The sequence below is a fragment of the Spermophilus citellus genome (assembly GCF_964194105.1).
Source record: "Spermophilus citellus genome assembly, chromosome: 4".
In the NCBI taxonomy this organism is placed as follows: Eukaryota; Metazoa; Chordata; class Mammalia; order Rodentia; family Sciuridae; genus Spermophilus; species Spermophilus citellus.
Window position 1 is genome coordinate 112,731,206 of NC_138185.1, and position 20,692 is coordinate 112,751,897.

Consider the following 20,692-nt stretch of genomic DNA (forward strand, 5'->3'; position numbering starts at 1 on the left):
TCCCTTGCCCTCTCTGGGCCGCCGCACCTCCATCTATAAATCACACAGTTCAAAGCTTTGCCACTCCCTCTCTTTCCCCTCCCATGTTCACCTGATGACCCACTTGGAGACATAGGCACAAGTTGCTTAGCAACTAAAATCAAGGTCGCAGCTGAGTGGAAGGAAAAGTGGGGAAGACGGATGAGAAGCAGAGCGCTCTGTGAGCCGGATGCGGCAGAGCTGGCTCTTGTTCTAAGAGGCCGGGAATGCCACGACCAGCACGCCCCATCATGATGACCTATAAGAGCCCTGGGAGGGACAGGGAGTGGCGAGGCACTCCAGAGGTGGAAACTGCCCTTAGACCACGCCAGGCCTGGAGCCTGCCAGGCAATGCCAACAGCGGGTGTTGTTCTGGAAGCTGTGATGAGAAGTTCAGGGCAGGAGTCTCGGTTAAGGCCTCCAAGCCCTGTTGGCCCCCCGGGGATGGTCTGCCTCAAGCCGGGTCACTCCAGTCCTCATCCCCACAGACTCACGCACCCTCTGTCCCTTCTGTTCCCTGAAGGGGTGGCATCACAGCCCTGTGCAGTGGAGCTTCCAGAGCTGGGCTCAACCTGGTGAGGCAGTGGGTCTCCCTCCACCTGGTCCCTCTTGAGCGGCTTGAAGGCGGCTGCCCTATGTGGCAGGTCTCGCTGCCCACTGAAATCCCCTAGCAACACACTCCTTTGGGTCACCATAACCTTCGCCATGTACACATTGGGAGGGACGAGCCACTGTCAAGTGGCTGAGTGCAAGGACCCTGGGAAGAGGCCGCGGGTACAACCTGGGACAGGACACTTCTCCGCTTCCTGGGGCCAGGATCTGTCACGGCACAGTAAGGTGCTTAGAGGATGTGGGTGCTGGGGTGCTGGCTTCAAAAGGGCTCAGAGCATAGAATCGTAGACCCACGCCCATCAATGGCCTCGTGCTAACATCTGAGCCAGCCAGACCCCAGAAAGCCCCTGTCCCCGATTCCCAGCATCCCTTTCCTCCCAACCTGGAGCTTACTAGAGTAATAATCATGGAAACAGCACAACTCTCATCTATTGAGCACTTGCTGTATGCCAGCGGCTGCAGTGAAGCTTTCTCATGCCTTATTTCATTTTACCTGGCAGAAGCCCAACCTCAGGAAGCAGGCAGGCCCACTTCAGGGGGCCTCGGAAGAGCCCAGCCTCCTCCCTACACTCTCCCTCCTCCAGGCACTCAGCACGGAGCAGCTCAGCATGGAGCGGCCCGATTAGTCACTGCTCCCCGGAGGCCCTGGGCCACCCTCTCTGTTCCTTTTAGGCAAAAATGGCTTTACTTTGCAGGCCCTCCCTCTAGGCAGGGTGAGGCTCATGGCCAAGGACACAGACAGCTGCATGCAGGCCAGAGACAAGTCTGGTCCTTACCAAATGCAGGTTCCAAAGCCCACAGGCCCATCCTGGGATGGGGGGAAATGGGGGAGAGAGTGGGCAAAAGGCGACACACCACATCCCGGGTGTCACCACAGCTCCCAGTACAGAGCACATGATCTGTGCCAGGCTGTGAGCTCAGTGTTCTAAACAGCACCCCATTGAATCATCACAGCACCCCGAGACATGAGTCCCGTCAGTGTTTCATAAGAGGGACACTGAGGCACAGAGTGGTTGTGAGCCTGGAACGGTGCCACTGAGGGATACACTATTAGTCCGCAACTCTGTGGGGCTGCGGACCTTGGAAGGAAAATGGGGGGCATATAGTGACTGGCAGGCTGCTTCGGAGTCCCGAACGGTGCTGCTGGCTGAAGTTAGGACCTGAATTCAGAGTCCTGAAGCAGGTGTCACTGTCCCCAGCCTCTGGTTCTGTGAGGAAGGAGGGTAATGGAGGCAAGGGACAGCTCAGCTGAGGCCAGACCCAGGCAGAGGGATGGATTCTCCTACCTCCCACGATGCCCACCAACCAGGCATCCCCGGCTTCCGGGACCCTAAATCCGGACAACAGCCCATCCCATAAGCTTGAAATACATTAAGGGAGCGACATGGCATTTCTGCTGAAGACTTGCCTTCGCTCTTCTCAAAAATAAGCAGCCATTCTTCCAAAAATGGGAAAGACACAAAGCGAGGCTGTCAATCTCAGGCCTCAGACAAATGGAATAAAGTTGGGACTTTCCTCTTTCTCTGAGCACAATTCTTCCCTTCCCAAAGTCACTTACTGTACATTCAGGCTGTCACCAGCTTTGAGATGCAAATTGCACCCGTGGAAGGCAGAACAAAGAGCAATTGAGGAAGGAGCTGAAAAATGGATTTGGAAAAGGCTCTCTGAACCCTGAGCAGAGGGGGACCTCATGGCCGACGGGCAACGACAAGATTCAGGGATTTTCTATGAGGAGATGAGGCTTGAGAAGCTCCTTGCTGAGTGCAGGGCAGGGATTAGAGGTTGGAATGGAAGCAAAGTCTTCGGACCAGCAAGGAAGCCTGACTTTACCGAAGTCCCCTGCACTGGGCTGGGCACCTTCTTCCCCACTCTTCTGTTAATATTAGGCCTCAAAAATCCCGCAAGCCATGAAGCTAACTAGTCACCAATTTCTGGAGTAAGAAAGGCGAGACTGCTAGAAGGGCTTTCAGGGGAGGGTGCAGCCCCCACAGGACACACATTCCCCCAAGCCCAGGAAAGAGAGGCTGCCAGGACCAGCAAAAAGAAGACCCCAACCACGGGAGATGGGACTGGGACTCTGGGAATTGGCTCAAGTCTGCCTGATGCTCCCCTGCTGAGCACCCCCCCACACACCTGCCTTTTGCCAGTTACCCCACTCCTGGGCTCTCAGTCCAAGAGAGACAGCTTGCCAAGCATGGTAATGCACGCCTGTAATCCTAGTGGCTCAGGAGGCTGAGGTAGGAGGATCATGAGTTCAAGGCCAGCCTCAGCAAAAGTGAGGCGCCAAGCAACTCAGTGAGACCCTGTCTCTAAGTAAAATACAAAATAGGGCTAGGGATGTGGCTCAGTGGTGGAGTGCCCTGAGTTCAATCCCTGGTACCAAACAAACAAATAAACAAAAAAGCAAGGAGGTAGGGCTCACTGGAATGTAAACTCCATGTGGACAAGGACTTGGTCTTGTTTCCTGTTGCATCCTTGGTCCAGGAGCGCTGAGTGAAATAGTAGGTGCTTAATAAACCTTATGTTGTATGGATGGGTGGGTGAGTGGGTGGGTGGATGGGTGGAAGGATGGACTAACCACCGAGAAAATAAGGGAGCATGTAGGAAGGGCTTTAACTGTGGCAGACACAAGCTACCTCCAGATGGGCCCTGGGATGGGAAGGCGTCACGGAGCTGGCAGCATTTGAGATGGGCCTTGAGGGAGGAGGAGAAGGAGCCATTCTTGTGTCCTACACAGTGCCTACCCGCACACTCGTGAGGACACATTTGAATAAAATGGCATTAGAAGGGAACAGAATGTGAGAGCTAAAATGAGCCTTAGAAATCATGTGGTCCAACCTCGTCATCTCGCAGAAGGGAAAACTGGGACACAGGAGGGTAAAGTGACTCATGCAAAGTCACACAGCACCTGAGTGGCAGTGCAGAGATTCACTGGAGGTCTGTCTGTTCCTGGAGGCTGCGTTCCTAGTCACTGTCCTGAGCTGCTCTCCTGACCCACGCTCTGCTCTCCTAAGACTGCCTTGACGAGTTCAGCTTCCCACCTTGCCCCAGTGAGGCTCCACCAACCCCAGAACTGCAGCGACCACCCAGGCCTGGTTAGGTTTCCCGCCTCAGAGACATCAGAGATGACAGAGAAGGCAAAAGGAGGCCACTGGTTGGGTGAAGGAGGAGGATGTGTCTCCTCATCCCAGAGACCAGGGGGAAATGTTCTGTCTCCAGGCTGAGACTAGGCAAGATGGGGGAAGGCGGGGAGCGGCAGGGATGACCCCCACCTGGAGGCCGAACCCAGCATCCCAACCCCAGGACTGGGCCGCTGCTTTAAAGCAGAGGTACCAGCTACCTGTGTCCTAGATGGCTACATCTGAGCATAAAGTAAGTGGGACCCCAGCTTCCAGGGAAGGCAGGAGTGGCCTATCAGTTGTCATTGCTGGCAGGGTGCGTGGAGGACGCATGTGTTCAAAAGCTCGCACGGAGCTGGTTCCTGGAGCAAGACACAGGACTAACCCTGCAGGGAACACTCACCAGCCCAGCCCACAACAGGAAGATTACGGGTCCCTCAGAGACCAGCCCAATGGCACTGGGGGCCAGGCCCTTGTCCCCTAACTGAAGGAATGAGGTTCTCGTGGGTCTCTCGGTGCAGAACCTCTCCCCTGCCTGTTCTGCTGACGAGGACTTCTGCCTCAGTTCTTCAGAGAGGAAGTGTCCCTACAACCTGCCACACCTGTTGGAGTTTAGGAAACACCTGTTCTCCTGGCTGCCAGGAGACACGTCCACATGCTGGCACATGGGAGGAGGTCACCAAGGTATCCCTGTTTAAGGCACAACAGTGGAAATGTTGCTCCTTAACTCTCTGTGAGGTGGGCGGGCATGTGGCTGAGAGAGCCCTGATCTTAAACTCTGGCTCTGCCACTTGTATGTAGTGCAGTCAAGTGACTTCTCTGAGCCTCTGTTTCCTCATCTGTAAAATGGGGAGAATAACTACTTTTGCTGTGGGGCTTAGTGAGAGTCCAAAAGAGCAGGCATGTTAGACCCTTGAAAGCTCCCAGGTGACTCAAGCCTACAGCCTAGGCTGGGTTACCGGAGAAGCCAGACTCCTGACATCCACGCCATGACTCCTCTTTCTTGCCAGGTGCCCGTCGGGGTACCAGTAGCAGTGACTCCAGCCCTGGTCTTGCAGCCTCGCTCTGGAGGTGGCAGGCAGTGCTGATGGGGTGCAGCAGGAAAGTGGGTGCACCTGGGGAGGCCCCTGTGCATAATCAGGCTGCTGGAATTCATAAGGCCCCTCCAGCTGTGGCAGGCAATCAGGGTGCCGACTGCACCCCCCTGGAGTTTAACATTCCACTCCAGAGGCGAGAGCGCGTAGCTGCATGTTAACTATGGAAAAAACGGGCTCTGGCCTTCACAACAGCGGCCTGAACAAGAGCCCCGAGGAAGACACATCCACTCCTTCAGGATCTGAACAGATCTGCTCCTTGGGGACCTGCCGGCCACCAGGACTGCCCTGTCCACCAGTGTCTAGGCAGTGGAAAAAGTCACAGACTGGAAAACAAGAAAGTGGGCTTTGGGTGCAGCTCCTGCAATGACCAGTAAGCTGGCCCAGGTGTGGCTCCTGCCTGACTCTGCAGCCTCAGTTTCTCCAAGTGTGAGATGAGGACAGACAGCTCTACCCATCTGCTGAGAGCATCAATGAAGAGAGTCTGCTGCCCTTGGCGTTCACAGGCCCAGCATTGTTAGAGCTGTTTGTGCTGGTTGTGGACAGGGCTTCCTACCCTGGAGGAAGATTGTTGATGAGACATATTGAAACCTCAAGTGAGCTGGCTGTAAGGGAGTCTCAACAAAAGCAGAAAGGCTTTCTGGAAGATTCTGAGCCTCCCTCACAAGGCTTGGCTTCTGGGCAGAGATTTGGAAGTCCTGGGCAAGTTCTACCCTCTTTTGGCTCAAACCTCTCAGAGAAGCAAGAAAGGGATGGAAGAGACCCCTGATAGTGGGGGAGGAGGTGGTCAGAACTGCTAATGCAGACAACCCATGGCCTGCGGTTGGCTCAGGACAATGACCTGGAGCCATTCAGTACAGGGACAGGCATGTACCACTGTGTCCACAGCTCATAAGGAACATGCAAAGCCACGACCAGGAGTCACCAAGAAATGGCCAGTCTTTTCTGTGTTTATGTATTGAGTAATATACAAACTGTTTGAGGAGATATTTCTACCAAACTGGGAGAAAGAAAACTGAAGTTAAAATAATTGGCCTTCTCTTTCCTAAAGTTGGCTGACAGGAAGCAGCTCTGCCCGATACACCAGGGGTCTGCATTTGCCATTGTTGTGACCGTTCGTAGCCCTGCCTTCTCTGGCTCCCCCAGCACCAGCCAGGCAGTCCTGTGCCTCAGGAGTCCCACTGAGTCATATCCCCTTCATGCCTGAAGCCCAGCCCTAACCAAAGGGGACTGCAGGTGTGGCCCAGGCCTTGGGGCCAGGGCTGCCCTGATTCCTGAGCAGCCCTTTTATTGGGGGTGCCACCCTGCTCCATATAGTTCCCAGACCTCAGGTCCTGCTTCAAACTAAATAAAGCCCCCTGATCCTTGGTCAGGACCCCCATCATGCCCTCACCCTGGGCATTCAGCTCTGTGTGAACTTTCTACAGTGAGCAGGTCGTCACGTGTGCTTAGAGAAAACATTGCTGCACACACATCCATCCCTGTCGGAGCACGGGGGTGGGGGGGGGTGCTCATGTTCCAGGTAGAGGAAGACATCCCTTGGAGCAGGAGTGGGCAGCTGGCAGAGCCAGGGGTGGCCTAGTGCCCAGGTGAGGATGTTGGGGGCCTCTGAAACTCCAGCCCCTCCTCCAACCAGGTACACGAGTCACATTCATAACTTTTTCCTCAAGCCCATGATATTAAGTATTCCCTGTTAACAAAAATTAGAACACATGCTAAAACAAAAAGAAGAAAGAGAGCACTGTGCTTCCCAGGGTGGAGAGAACCAACCACCTTTAACATTTGAAATATCTTTTTCCAGACAGATATTTTTTAATGTGATTGATCATATATTGCGCCCCCCCTTCTTATTTTATTTTATTTTTTGCTTGACATTATATCATCGTTTCTCATTGAATATGTCTCTGTGTCAGCAGTTCTCAAATGGGTCTGGGGACCTTGACAGATCTTCAAGACCTTTTCAGGGAATCCATTGAGTTGAAACATTCTCATAATGACACAAGGACCTTGGTGGCCTTTCCATTCATTCTTTCCCAAGTGGGTTTTCCAGAGGCTGCCTGATGGGCCGCAGGGCAACAGCTGGATGCAGAAGCAGATGCAGAATCTGGCATCTGTATCAAGCCAGACACTCATTAAAGAGATTGCAAAAGCATAAAATTGTGCTAGTTTTCTTGTTAATTTCTTTTTTATTTTTATTTATTTATTTATTTTGGTTTGGGAAAGTATAGTTATTTTTCATGAAAGTATATCCTCCAGGACAATATAAAATAGGTAATCTTTTTTTTTTTTTTTTAAAGTACCAGACTTTGAGCCTGGGAGTACTTTACTACTGAGCCATATCCCCCACCTTTTTTTTTTTTTTTTTTTTAGAGACAGGGTCTTGCTGAGTTGCTTAGGGCCTCACGAAGTTCCTGAGGCTGAGTTTGAACTCATGATCCCCCTGCCTCAGCCTCCCAAGTCACTGGGATTATAAGTGTGCACCACCTCATCTGACTGTTATCGTTATTTTGAGTGAATTAATAAATACATATTTTATGATTCTTTCATTTTTATTCTGAATATGCTAAAAATTGATAGTTATATTTAAAAAAACTCTTCACACCCCTTAATAATTTTTAAGACTTGAAAAGTGATCCTGAGACTATTTGAGAAGGACTGATTCACAGAATCAGGGTGTTTTTTTTTGTTGTTTTATTTTGGTACTAGGGATTGAACCCAAGGACATGTTACCACTGAGCCACATCCCCAGCCCTTTTAATTTTTTATTTTGAGACAGGGTCTCGCTAAGTTGCTTAGGGCCTCTCTAAGTTGCTGAGGCTGGCCTTGAACTAGCAATCTTCCTGTTTCAGCCTCATGAGTTGCTGGGATTATAAGCATGCCTCTCTTCTTGGTCACAAGATCAGTTTTGATGACTGCATGGCATCCACACAAAGAGAAATTTGTTTACCTGCTTCTTTATTGATGGACTTGCAATTTTTCTCTATTATAAAATGTTGCACAAATTATAGAATACTTACATAAAGTGAAAACTTCTTGAAATGAGAGAAAACAAAAGGAATCAACTGGTAGTAGGAACCGTCATTATCATGATTGATCAAGTTACACAAACTGCATCACAGAACGTGAACAAATAAAGGAAAATGTGCATACAAAAATTCATGCATAGGTACATATGTATTATATATTTCTAAATTGGGCAACTTATCCTTGTAAAGAATACTATGCTGTCTTTTCTGTTTTCTGCAAAGTGCTTACAATGTCTGATTGTATTCTAGACCAGGGTTACCAACAATATAAAATGTTTTGTTACCATTACAGAAATTAGGGAGAAGAGTTGAGAAATTAATCAATCTGACAGAAATTTTATTTCTATTGGAAAAAATTTGAAATTGAGGTTTGCTTTTAAAAAATCAAATACTACAAAATGCTGCAAACATTTTTCTTTTTTAAATACACTTGAGAATAGCTCTGCAGGACAAACTCCTGTGGCATTGCTGGGCCAGTGGACATGAACCTTTAAATACAATGGACACCGCTGGTTGCCTCATCGGTATCTCCCCAAGAGCATACTGGAGCACCCCTGGAGCACCGGCTCTCTCACACCTTTGGCAACACTGAGGATCCTGATTCTTCAACCTTTTGCAATTAGCAGCTAAAAGATATATTTTGTCTTCTGTGAATTGCTTATGAATCTCTCATGCTCACTTTTGAATTTTTTCTTAATTGATTTTTCTGGAGCTCTTTATATACTCTGGACATAAATCTTTGGTCTGTTACACACTGCACAGATTGTATCCAAGTGTGTAGCTTTTCTTTTTCTGTAATCAATAGGTTTTTATCAAAAACATTCTAATTTATATAGGAGGACACTGGTGGTTTTTAATAAAATAAGTGAATATTCTTTTGTTTGCTTTTTTTTCCCTTGATACTGGGGATTGAACCCAGGGGCACTTAAAAACTGAGCCCCATCCCCAGCCCTTTTTAACATTTTATTTAGAGACAGGGTCTCTCTGAGTTACTTAAGGCCTCCCTAATTTGCAGAGGCTGACTTTGAACTCACAATCCTCCTGTCCCAGCCTCTGGAGCTGCTAGGATTACAGGCATGTGCCACCACACCTGGCTATAAGTGAGCATTTTTGACCTTTAGTCATAGCTGTATTATTGAATGTCTCATCCAATTCCTAATACATGCAAAAAATGTCCTCAGGTTTAATGCAAAATACAAGATAAGCAGATGTTGTTGGGTATTTCTACAATGTGAATTCAATGTTATCTTTTATTGGGTGTTAAAAACTGTGTACTAAACTGAGAGGATGTTTATATAAAAAATACAGCTGCCTTGATTTTAAAAACACTCTAAATATTTAAGAGCACTATGGCTTTTTATTTTTTAATTCATAGTAAAACACTTTGAGAGAGGTCACAGTTTTCTGTGACCTCTGCTTTTTATAAGGAGTAGGACTTCCCTAATTACTTATTTTTTATTGAGACATGATATTTGGACATCTTTTTGCAGGGGCTTTCCTTTTAATTTTGCTTAGGAATATTGTAGTTCAGAAACTATTATTTACAAAGTTTATTCTAATCTATTAATCATTTCTTTAATGATTCGGGAGATCTTGTCTTGCTTCAGAAGCCTTTTACTTTGCATGATTTAAAAAATATTCCCCATTTTTCTTTAACATACTAACAGTCTCCTTCCTCCCTCCCTCCTTCCCTTTCTTCCTCCCTCCTTTCCTTCCTTCTTTCCTAATGTTTAGATCTTTAATCCACCTGGAATTCATTTGTGTTATGGGGGTTGACTTGACCCTTGCCAGCCATAATAAAGTGGAGAGTGGCAGAATGTCTGCAATGGGCTTGTGCCCCAATAAAAACCAGCCGGGAGCCAGTTGCGGTGGCGCATGCCTGTAATCCCAGCAGCTTGGGAGGCTGAGGCAGGAGGATCACAAGCACAAAGCCAGCCTCAGCAAGGCCCTGAGCAACTTAGCAAGACCCTGTCTCTAAATAAAATATCAAAAGGGCTGGGGATGTGGCTCAGTGGTTTAGCACCCCTGGGTTCAATCCCCTGTATACACACACACACACACACACACACACACACACACAAACAGACCCAGCCAGGTTCCTGGAGCTGTGCTATCCCAAGGCAGACCGAGAGCCGAGGCCATCTGTCCCGGGAAGGGGGACAGACTACATCTCAGAAGCTCACCAGCAGAGCTGACAAGTTTTTCAAGAAAGTAACAAAACATCTTTAGCCTTGAATGTGGCTCAGGAGCAGCTTTCCTGTCTGGTCCCACTTGAGGCCAAGGCAGATGCAGACAGGGGAGGACTTAGGATCCCTGCTGGACCATCACAGGGAAACAAGGGCAGAGGTTGAGAAATACCCAAGCCTGCGGCCAGCAAGCGGCAGAACCCAGGCTCCCGCCTCCAAGCGCACTCAGTGCTCCAGGGACATCTCTGTGTATCAGGCCCTGTCCTTGGGGTCCTCGAAGCTGCCTCCTCACTGGGAAAGAGGATCTGAGACTTTTCTAGAACTTTGATACCCCGCTGTGGGTAGGAGAGACTAAAAAAATCCATCCCCGGCACCAGCCAGCAGAAGCAGGGCTTCCTTCCTTCCACAGGGGAGCGGTTTGGTGGGAGTGGGATGAGTCAGGCCAGGAAGGGGCGCTCAGCCATAAACAAGCAGGACTGACAACGAGCACTTTCCCTGAGGCTCGTGACCTCCCACAGGCCCCCAGGGCCTCCGCCCAAATGGCTGCAACTTAAAAATTTTTTGATCTAGGCTTTGCAGACTTAACCTGCTGTATCCACATCAACATCCACGGAAGGCAGAGGACCTTAAGCTGGCGGCAGAGATGAGGGGGAGGTACGCCATGGCCAGGCTCTCGGTGGAGGGCCATGAGTTTTTAAAGAGTGGGATATTTTTGCAGATGCCCATACACCTGTGGCTGGGTCTTCATCTGCTCCAGCTCCAAACCAAAAGGATGCCCAGGTAGCTGATCTGAGAGCCGGGCTGGTCTTGGAGAAGTGTTCCAGTCCCTCGGGAAGGGAACCCCGTGGACACCAAGGGCAGTGGCTTATCCAAGTGCACACCTCTGGGAAAGTTCTGGAAAGAAATCTCAGGTCTCCTGGCTCCCCGGCCTGCCATTGTTCTGTTGTGTCTCATGAAGACCCCAGGGCCACCTACCTGCTCCAGGGGGATGACAAGGAAGGAGCCACCTCCCGCGCTCTCGGTGACGATGGCCAGGAAGCGGGCATTGACGGCACAGAAGTGGTTGTCGTGCACATTCTTGGTGATGGGGATCCCATCGAAGCAGTGCTCCCGGTTGGCCACCTTCCCGTAGACGTTCCGGAACTTGGAGCTGCGGTACTGCGGACGCCAGGACATCTGTGAGGGGCCAGGAGAGAGGAGGGTCAGGCAGGTCCCTGCTCTGTGAAGGGTCTGGGCTGGGCACCGGGAGTCAGGGGTGTAGGAGGTGAGCAAGTCCTGGTGCCTGCACTCAGGGAGTTGGGGGGGCAGGGTACAGCCTCCACCAATTCTGGGCCCACGATGTGCCAGCCCTGTGCCTACCAAAGTCCTGCGGGAGCAGAGACTGGCATGGGCATTCACACACTTCCTGTTTTAGGTGCCCATGCCCATCCCACCTTCCAGAAAGATGGTAGGGTTCTTTCATTACCAAGGACCATGCCAAGTGAGGGAGCAAACCAACCACACGTGGACTGCCACCTAGGGTCCAAATTCAGTATGGGAAGACAGGCAGGGGGGCTGGGTGATCACAGAGATTCAAACAATGCTGATGTCCAGGGGTCAGGGGGGTGTTCATTTATGCACAACCCCCTGACCCCTCCTCTTGTTAGAGCTTCTAGATTCTTTCTAAAGTTTCTAATCCACAAGGGCATCCTCAGAAACCTCTTAGTCCCACATGTCATCATTATTGCCATCATTACCATTATCATCATCATCAGGCACAGAGAGGTTAAGTGACTGTCCAAGGCCACAGAGCAGAGTAGAGGCCTAAGCATAGGTTTTTTTCCTATGCCAGACTACCTTTTGGAGCAAGATTCTTAATGTGAGGCCCAAGAATCACCTGTATCAAACTCACTCGGGGTGGAGGAGATCTCTGAGCCTCCCACGCCACCTACTACAAACACAAACTCCTTGATCCCAGTGCAGGCCTGCGGAATCCAATATTTTGTGGATGGAGCCCTGACATCAGCACTTGGATCCGGTTTCCTTGCCCTCCCCCACTCTTCCCCAGCAAGACAGACACACACAATGAAATTCCCCAGGGGAGGAAAAACAAAAGGGAACACCCCCACAGGACCAGGAAGCCAACTCTGGGAATTTGCCTTTTGCACTTGGTTTAAGCAAAGCCAGGAGCTGGGCCACCAGGGCCTCCGGAAGGAAGGGGAAGCTCAGAATCCAAGGGCAGTCCCAGGGAGGACTCCTCACCGTGGGCAAGCTGCTTCCCCAGCTCTCGGCCCCCTCCTCCCTGCCCCTCTCTGCTTCCCCAGGGTGCCTCCATCCCAGCGGGCCCACTGTCCATGGCTCCCCACCTCCAGCCTTGGCTGCGCTGGACCCTCTCCCACCTCCTGCTCTCTCTGCTGGCCATATGAACGTGGCCATCTGAACAGTCATGCTGGAGAGCCCAGGACGGGCTCCTTGTGGGCCACTGCTGCCCTGAGGCCTTCCCCTCTCTGGCAAACCCTTCCCCTCTCTGGTGTCCAGTTCCTGGGTGACATCATCCATCCCCAAAGTGGAATCCCAGGTGGTCACTCAAGGTCCCTTCACATGGCACAGAGATGAAGTTTCTAATTTTAATAGTTGTGTGTTTATTTTCTTTTGCATTAAAATAAAACATAACATACATGCCAATTCCATGGTGTCACAGATACTATTGTTAGTGAGATTTTTTATTTTTTTCTTTGATTTTTTTTCTAAGTCATTGACGGACCTTTATTTTATTCACTTATTTATTTGTGGTGCTGAGAATCGAGCCCAGTGCCTCCCACATATGAGGCAAGTGCTCGACCACTGAGCCACAACCCCAGCCCTATGAGGTTACTTTTTAAGAATCGATTAAAAAAAATAAAGTATGAAAAATATAGGATGGGTGGTTTGTGGATCTGGTAAAAGTTCAATGGGAGGGGAAAAAGCTGGGACTCACTCTGTCTCTTCCAGGTAGAACATTCTAGATTCCACAGTTCCCATGGAAGAGAGGTGTTGAGCTTGCTCCTACCAACCCCCAGCCCCTTGCTGGAGGCTTCTGGCCTGCAAAACCTTTTCCTCCCCGTCTGCCCAGCCCAACCTCGGCCTTCAGGACCTGACTCGGATCTGACTCTGGCCCCCAGAGGCCTCCTCAGAGCCCAAGACAGTCAGGGCCTCTTCTGGGCTCCTGGCCCCAAGTTCTCCCTCCCTGCTCTGTGACGTCAGGAGGTGACACCAAGCTCTTCTGAGCAGAACTGAACTCTGGTTTGTGCTCTTTCTGGACAGCTGGTCCCTCCCTGGAGGGAGCCCACCCTAGTGAGGGACAACACCTCAGCTTCCACTAGAACCCAAAGAGTCCAGGTGGGGCAGTTGGGGACTTTGACAAGTTCTCCTTTAGTCCAGCATAGCCACAGTGGGCCCTGGGGAGGGGACAAGTGGCCTCATTAGAGGCAGAGTGGCCCAGCTCTGTGCTCCTTCCTCCCACAGGGTCTCCTGAGGGCTGTGAGGAAATTGTCACAAACAAAGGACTGGGAGCCACCCCGAGCTGAGTTCAACTTCCATCTCTGCTACAGACTAGCTGTGTGACATGGGGAGGCTACTTAACCTCTCTGTGCCACCTCCATCTGCTCCTATATAAAGGAGGCTAATATCTGCACCACTTCTGAGGGCTTGGGAGGAGTCGATGCCAAGCTGCCACCATGTGCCCAGGACAGGGCACACTGACCTGATGGGATCTCCTGAGCTCCCCTGACAATACCCACATTTACCCTGATGCCCTGGGGGAGCCCTCAGCTGCCCTGTCCCTGTGTCAGTTATTGTGTCTGACATCACTCCTCCTCCTCCTCCTCTTCCTCTGCAACCCCTGCTCTGTCTGTGTCTCCCACTTCCTGCCCTTTTCCCTCCCTCCCACCACCCCAGTTCAGCTGTGGCAGAGGCTCCTAGTGGGCACCTCGGATGCTTCTTGATGATCCCTTGGCCAGTTCTGATGGTTGCCCCCATGCCCAGCTGGTGCTTCTGAACTGGACCCTGTGTCATGGGAGACCTTAGTCCCCAGCTTGGGGACTGCACTCAGCAGGCAATTCTTCCAATGAGCATGTCCCCCAGAGTGGGCCTGGGAGGTTCTGGATGGAGGACAGCCTGCTTCCCAGGATGTTGGTGTGGGGGGTCTTTCCAGGGCTGGTTCACAGCACTTCCTGGCTGGCCTCTTGCCAGTGGCTGGTAGACTGAGAGCCATCTCATCTGGTTTTGGGAGGGCCCTTGCTGACCCACGGGCCACCTCATTGGGCCTGCAGGTGTAGTGCACATGCGCCCAGGCCAAGTGTTTACGGCAGAGCCCTGGACTGGAGCCTGCAGAGCCCGGGCTATCCCGCCAACTTCCAGCAAAGAGACCCTTTGCCTCCTGAGCACCAGCTGCTTCTCTCCCCCTCGCTCCCCCCAAGTCCCTTTCTTTCTTCTTTTGTGGAATTACTGGAAAGGAATTTGCAAAAATCATGACTCCTGCCTCCTTATTACTGCTGCACACATTTCCCACAAAGGAGGGCAATATCCTCCTCAATCCCAGCACCACTGTCACATCAAAGGAACTGAAAATCCCTCCATGCCATCTAATATACAGTCCATATTCAAATTTCCCTCAAAATGTCTTTTGCAGCTATTTTATTTTGTGAATCAGGATTCAACAAAAGTCCACGGAACCAGGCATGGTGGCACATGCCTGTAATCCCAGCGGCTCTGGAGGCTGAGGCATGTTCAAGGCCAGCCTCAGCAACTAAAGGAGGACCTAAGCAACTTGGCAAGACCCTGTCTCAAAATGAAAAACAAAAGGAGTATAGACTAAGTAATAGGACCACTGGGTCAAATGGTGGTTCCATTCCAAGATTTTTAATGAATCTCCATACTACTTTCCAGATTGGCTGCACCAATTTGCAGTCCCACCAGCAATGTATGAGTGTGCCTTTCCCCACATCCTCGCTAGCACTTATTGTTTTTTTTGTATTTTGATAACTGCCATTCTGACAGTGATGCAGCCACATCAATGTTCATAGCAGCTCAATTCACAATAGCCAAACTGTGAAGCCAACCTAGATGCCCTTCAGTAGATGAATGGATAAAGAAACTGTGGTATATATGGAACACAATGGAACATTACTCAGCAATACAAGAGCATGAAATCATGACATTTGCAGGTAAATGGATAGAGTTGGAGAATGTCATGCTAAGCGAAGTAAGCCAATCCCCCCAAAACAAAGGCTGAATGTTTTCTCTGATAAGTGGATGCTAATCCATAATGGGGGGCAGGCATGGGATGAGTGGAGGAACTCTGGATTAGGCAAAGAGAAGGGAGGGGAAGGGAGCGGGGGCATGGGGGCAGGAAAGATGGTGGAATGAGATGGACATCATTACCCTAGGTGCATGTATGACTGCACATATGGTGTGATGCTACATCGTGTACAACCACAGAAGTAAAAAATTGTGCTCCATTTGTGTACAATGAATCGAAGAACAATCTGCTGTCATAACTGATTAGAACAAATAAATAAAATTTTTAAAAAGGGCTGGGGAAGTGGCTCAGTGGTGAAGTGCCGGGTTCCATCCCTGGAACCAAACAACAACAAGAAAAGGGCATGGGCTGCATTTGGTTGTGAACTTGCCTTTGCCTCTTTAATCTAGAACACTCACATCCCCTGGTTTTTTAAGTGTCATTGACTGTTTCAGGACAGCCAGGTCAGCATTGCGTAAAAATGTCCCAGCAATTTGTCACATGCTGCCTCATGGCATCCTCAAAGTTGTTCCTTTATCCCCTGTAAACTTGTGTCCCCTCTGTCTCCAGACTCCATAGTGGGTAAGAAAAGAGAGGAGGGAAGGGATGGGGGACGGAGGGGAGGAGAGGACAGGCCACAGGGGAGGTGTGAGCAGGTACCTGGCTGGGGCCAGCGAGGGGCCAGCTGGCCAGTGCCAAAGGTTTATTCTGGAGGGCGCAGGCCAGAGGCTGAAGGCCTGGCAGTCGGCTTAGGCCCAGCGCGCACTGCGGAGGTCTGCACTTTGTGTGTGCGCGCGCACACACACACACACACTCACACACTCACACCCGCCCCCATTCCTAAGGGGCTGAGCTCACTCTGAGATCAGAGGCCTGGGTGTGCAGGCAGCAGGCAGAGGAGCCTCCTCCCTGTGCTGGGGAGGCGGTGGCCACGCAGGGCTGCAGCTGAAGCAGCTGCCGGGCCTCAACGGGAAATCATGGGGCAGTGAAGAAGGGATCTGAGAATGGGCCCTTTGCCTCTGACGCCCAAAGCCAGATCCCGGGGTCCCGGCTAGTTCCAGTGAGGGCAAGCCATCACTCTCTTCTGATCCCTGGGAGGGGACATTCGAGATTTAAGGGGATGACTTCTGGTCAAGGGCAATGTGGAACAGTGGCTGGGACTAGTTGGCCTCTCCTGAGACAGCAGGGCTCCTCCACTTTACTAAAGCCTTGGTGTCATAGCAGACAGGAGCTTCCGGGTCATCCTGGTCCTTCTTTAATAACCCTCCCTCAATTGGGCTGCTGTGACCTTGAGTGACAATGGCTCTCCCAAGGCAGTTGCCACCTCCTCCAGGGCGTCCCACAGAGATGATTAATGTCTTAGGTCTGTCTGTAGGCTTCCTCTCTCTAGTTACTAGCTGTCAGTTCCCAGCTCATCCAACTTTTGGCCCCTGCAAATCCCAGCCCACCCCAGGCCTGGCCCAGGGCTCCCTGGGGAGGGGACTCTGTGATGCTGGGAGGAGGGGAAGATCTCTCAGCTTAGTGGGAAGGCAAGAGCCAAGGTCAGGCCCAGGAGGCTCCCCTTCTGGGACTGCAGCCAGAGCTGGGCCTTCAGCTTGCTGAGGTTCTGAGTTCTGCTATCCGCAGGCAGGATGGGGGTCTGGCCACTGCCCTCCTGCCAGGACCTGCTCCTCTGGGTTCTTGCTTCAGACATGAAGCCCTGGCTTCTCCGGGCTCCTGGTTACCAGGACGTCAGGGCCTCTAAACCCAGTGTTGCTCTTGGGCTGGGGACTAATGAGTCCTGTGCTGCTGGTAGCATCATATCAGCAAGGGACCAGGAATCCACAGAACCACCCCAAAGTTTGGCCATGACCCACCTACACCCTAGTTCTCTCTGAGACCACCTTGCTCAGCCCTCCAGCTGTCCAGTGGGCAGAGCTGGGCAGATACCGCCATCCCGTTTACAATCTATAGTATACAATTGATGAATTAGAGCTCAGAGAGGTTTGCCCCAAATCACAGGTGGGCAAAGTGGCAGAGCCAGCATGTCAGCCAAGAGCTTCTCCTAGTCTCCTTCTTCCCAGTATCACCCACATCTTGTCCTTCTTCGGCCTCTCCACCCAGTCTCTTCCCCTCTCTACTTGCTCCATAAATGTAAAGTACTACACAAATGTATAAAGAAATCATAGTAGTCAGGGTTTGTAGAGTCAGAAAAAAAGTAGAATGGTTTCTACCTTGTCTCTGCCATTTGTTAGCTCTGTGACTTTAGACTAATTACTCAACCTCTCTGAGTATCTGTCTCCTAATCAATAAAATGAAAATAAGGTCACCCTGCTCACTGGATACAGTGAAAAAACCAAATGCAAGGTCCTGGCAAGGTGTCTGGCACAGGATGGGTGCTTTCCAAACACTAGTTCTACCCTCTTCCCTTCTCCTGTAAGGGAGGGGCTCTTACCTCAGGAAACCGGGTGTTTACCTGGTGAGGTGAGTCTTTGCCAGGAGGAGGTTGTGCTAGGAAGAGGCAGAGAAAGGCTCTGGCCTCCAGATGTTCATAGTTGCTGGGCCTGCTCCCTGGCAGCCTCCCCTGGGCCCAGGACCATACTGGTCTCCCTCTGAGAGGGGAAGGCCCGGAAGGAAGACGCTCTCATTTCGCAGATGAGTGGCCCTTAAAGCCTCTCAAGAAATGGAAGCTGGCCCCCTTCCTCTGAGATAATCACTATGTACACCCCACATGGAAGCAAATTGTATCCTGTCCTTGGCTCTCAAAAATGATTTATTATGGCCAGCGGGTGCATTTTCTTGATGAGGATGACGAAATTTAGTTCTTTAACTGGAACACAAAAACCTGCCTGGTGGCTTTGTTTTTTCCCTGTCTTTGGCTCAGGTGGGGCAAGCTCAGGGCTCCATCCATAGCAAAGGGCCGGGAGGAAGCCCCATGGGCCGCTTGATCTGCCAGGGTGGCTGCCAGGCACTTGTTCCCACGGGCAGCCCATCCAGATGGACGGCGATTCTTGTTCATCTCCCTGTGCTGTCAGAGTGGCATTTTTCTGTGGTGTGGTCACTACTGTGTCACCTGGGACAAGTACCTTCCTTCTCCAGCTCAGGGTCATCATCTGTGAAACGTGGGAATCAAGGCACCAGGGTCCTGGAAACAGTAGGAGGTGGAGCACTGAGCCCAGGGATGGAGGGGTAAACGGAAGGCGCTGTCATGCATGGCTCCATCTCTGTCACCCACGACTCCATCTCTGTCACCCACGATTCCATCTCCGTCACCCATGGCTCTATCTCTGTCACCCACGGCATTCTGGGGCCATGGGTGAGAGCTGCTCACCTGGTCCTCCTCTATCTGAGTCTGCTCTGCTTTCCCGAGTCCAGGAAGATTGGACACATAGGAGGGACACAGGGAAACGTGGAGGAAACCCAGGGTCCTAAGATGCATGCCAGGCTGAACTCATCCCCAAGGGGACGCTAAGCTTCAACTTCCTTCTCTGTGAAATGAAGAAGTGAGATCCTATTGTGTTTTTTTGCTTCTCACCAACTTCCAGGATTTTTTTTTTTTTAAAGAGAGAGTGAGGAGAGAGAGAGAGAATTTTTAATATTTATTTTTTAGTTCTCGGCGGACACAACATCTTTGTTGGTATGTGGTGCTGAGGATCGAACCTGGGCTGCACGCATGCCAGGCGAGCGCGCTACCGCTTGAGCCACATCCCCAGCCCCGACTTCCAGGATTTTTGAGGAGACCCTATGGCTGTTCAAGAAATTCCCAGCAGAGAAGCCGGACCACACATCTTCCTGGAGTGCTCTGAGATCAGTGTATGGCACTTGGCCTTGGGGGTTCAGGGCGCACTGGAAGCGGCTGCCTGGATTCTCTGCCCCCTACAGCACAGCCAATGGCAGCAGGCTGCAGGGCACAGGGTGGAGTCAAAGACCCCAGCCCACCTCCAGCTGGACACTGCAGTGGCCCAGAGGGTAGGCTGTGCCGCCAGGTGACCCTTATCTGAATCCAGACTCCACATCCCCCTGGTAGAGTCCCCAGACCTCTCTGAGGCAGCACTCCACAGTATGTGTCTCTGTGTGTGTGTGTGTGTGTGTGTGTGTGTGTGGTGCTGGGGATTGAACCCAGGGCCTTGTGCATGCGAGGCAAGCTCTCTATCAACTGAGCGATATCCCCAGTCCCCCCATGATACACCACGTTCTTAACTCTCTTCCTTCAGGTCTCAGTTGCCTCCCCACCACCCTGAGTAAGCACAGGCCACCAGGGATTTCTGTTTCTTGTTCACGGCTGGCTCCACAATGCCTAAAATAGAGCCTGGTGCACAGTAAACACTCAAAGAATGTACAGGCCAGTGGCTTTGGGGCAATGACGTACTGGTAAATGTATAGCTTCCAATGTTGAGGTGAGTGGGTAGCCCAGGGGGTGTTTTATTCTGTCAATATCCACGGTGTATATGCTCCCACCATGAGCATTTCAAGGAATCACGTGATGTCCCTGAATGTGTAGTTGATCTACACAGTAATGGTAATAAGAAAAAGAGGGAGAGGCCTTGCAGACAGACAGACAATGAGAGGCTGCACCAATGGGGTGGGGTTTGCTACCTCCCTCAGCATGGCATCTGCCAGACCCCTGGCCCAGTCACTCTCAAAGATGCCCATGCACCCACATCACCTGAGGAGCATGCCAGGAAGGCACAAATCGGTGGACACCAACGTTGGAGAACGCCTGCCCCCCCCAGCCCATGTGCTGAGAGCAGGCTAAGCTGCACTGTCCCCTACAGCACCCACTAGCGACAGGTGACCATTTCAATTCAGGTGAATTCCATTTCAATCAAATTAAAAATGAATTCCTTGGTTAGATGCACATTTCAAGTGCTCGATGGCCACAGGTGTGTAGCGGTATCACAGTGGACAGATCCCAGAGCATTTCCATCATGCTCTGCCTGGGCCCCCCAGAGTCACCTCCTAGGAAAAAAGAACCAAACCATACCTCCACACCTGGCAGCTCCTGGATGGGACGAACAGGGACAAAGGAAGGCTGTGTTATGGAGTCACCCCAGAAGACTCCTCTCCACCCCAACAAACATGCAATTCCTGACCAGGCCAGCTCAGCTACCAGCCCAGAGAGACTCTTCTCATTTCCTCCTTCTTCTCAGCCATGGATCGGGTGCCTCCCCTCTGCCCAGCCCCATTCTGCTGCCCTCAGGCTATCAAGAAGGGGCCCAAGTCCAGGGGGGATGCATATGCTGGGAGGCACCTTCTCAGCAGTCTGCAGATGGGAGGAGACAGATCCGTCCACCAAAGACGCTGGGTGCCCGTCACCCACCACAAGGCCAGCCAGACAAAATCTATTCCTAGACCAGGCTTCCGCCCTGAATCCTGCGGCCCTTGCTGCTCTGCTGCCCTG

General features: G+C 51.3%; 1 protein-coding gene across 2 annotated transcripts in view; it reads right to left on the reverse strand.

The window, feature by feature from the left end:
• CORO2B (coronin 2B) overlaps positions 1 to 20,692 on the reverse strand; it is a 137,977-nt gene that overhangs the window by 59,133 nt on the left and 58,152 nt on the right. For both annotated transcript variants that reach the window (XM_081293118.1, XM_081293117.1), the window contains exon 2: positions 11,031 to 11,231. In XM_081293118.1, coding sequence (XP_081149244.1) covers positions 11,031 to 11,231 — 201 coding nt within the window. The remainder of the gene's footprint in view (positions 1 to 11,030; positions 11,232 to 20,692) is intronic.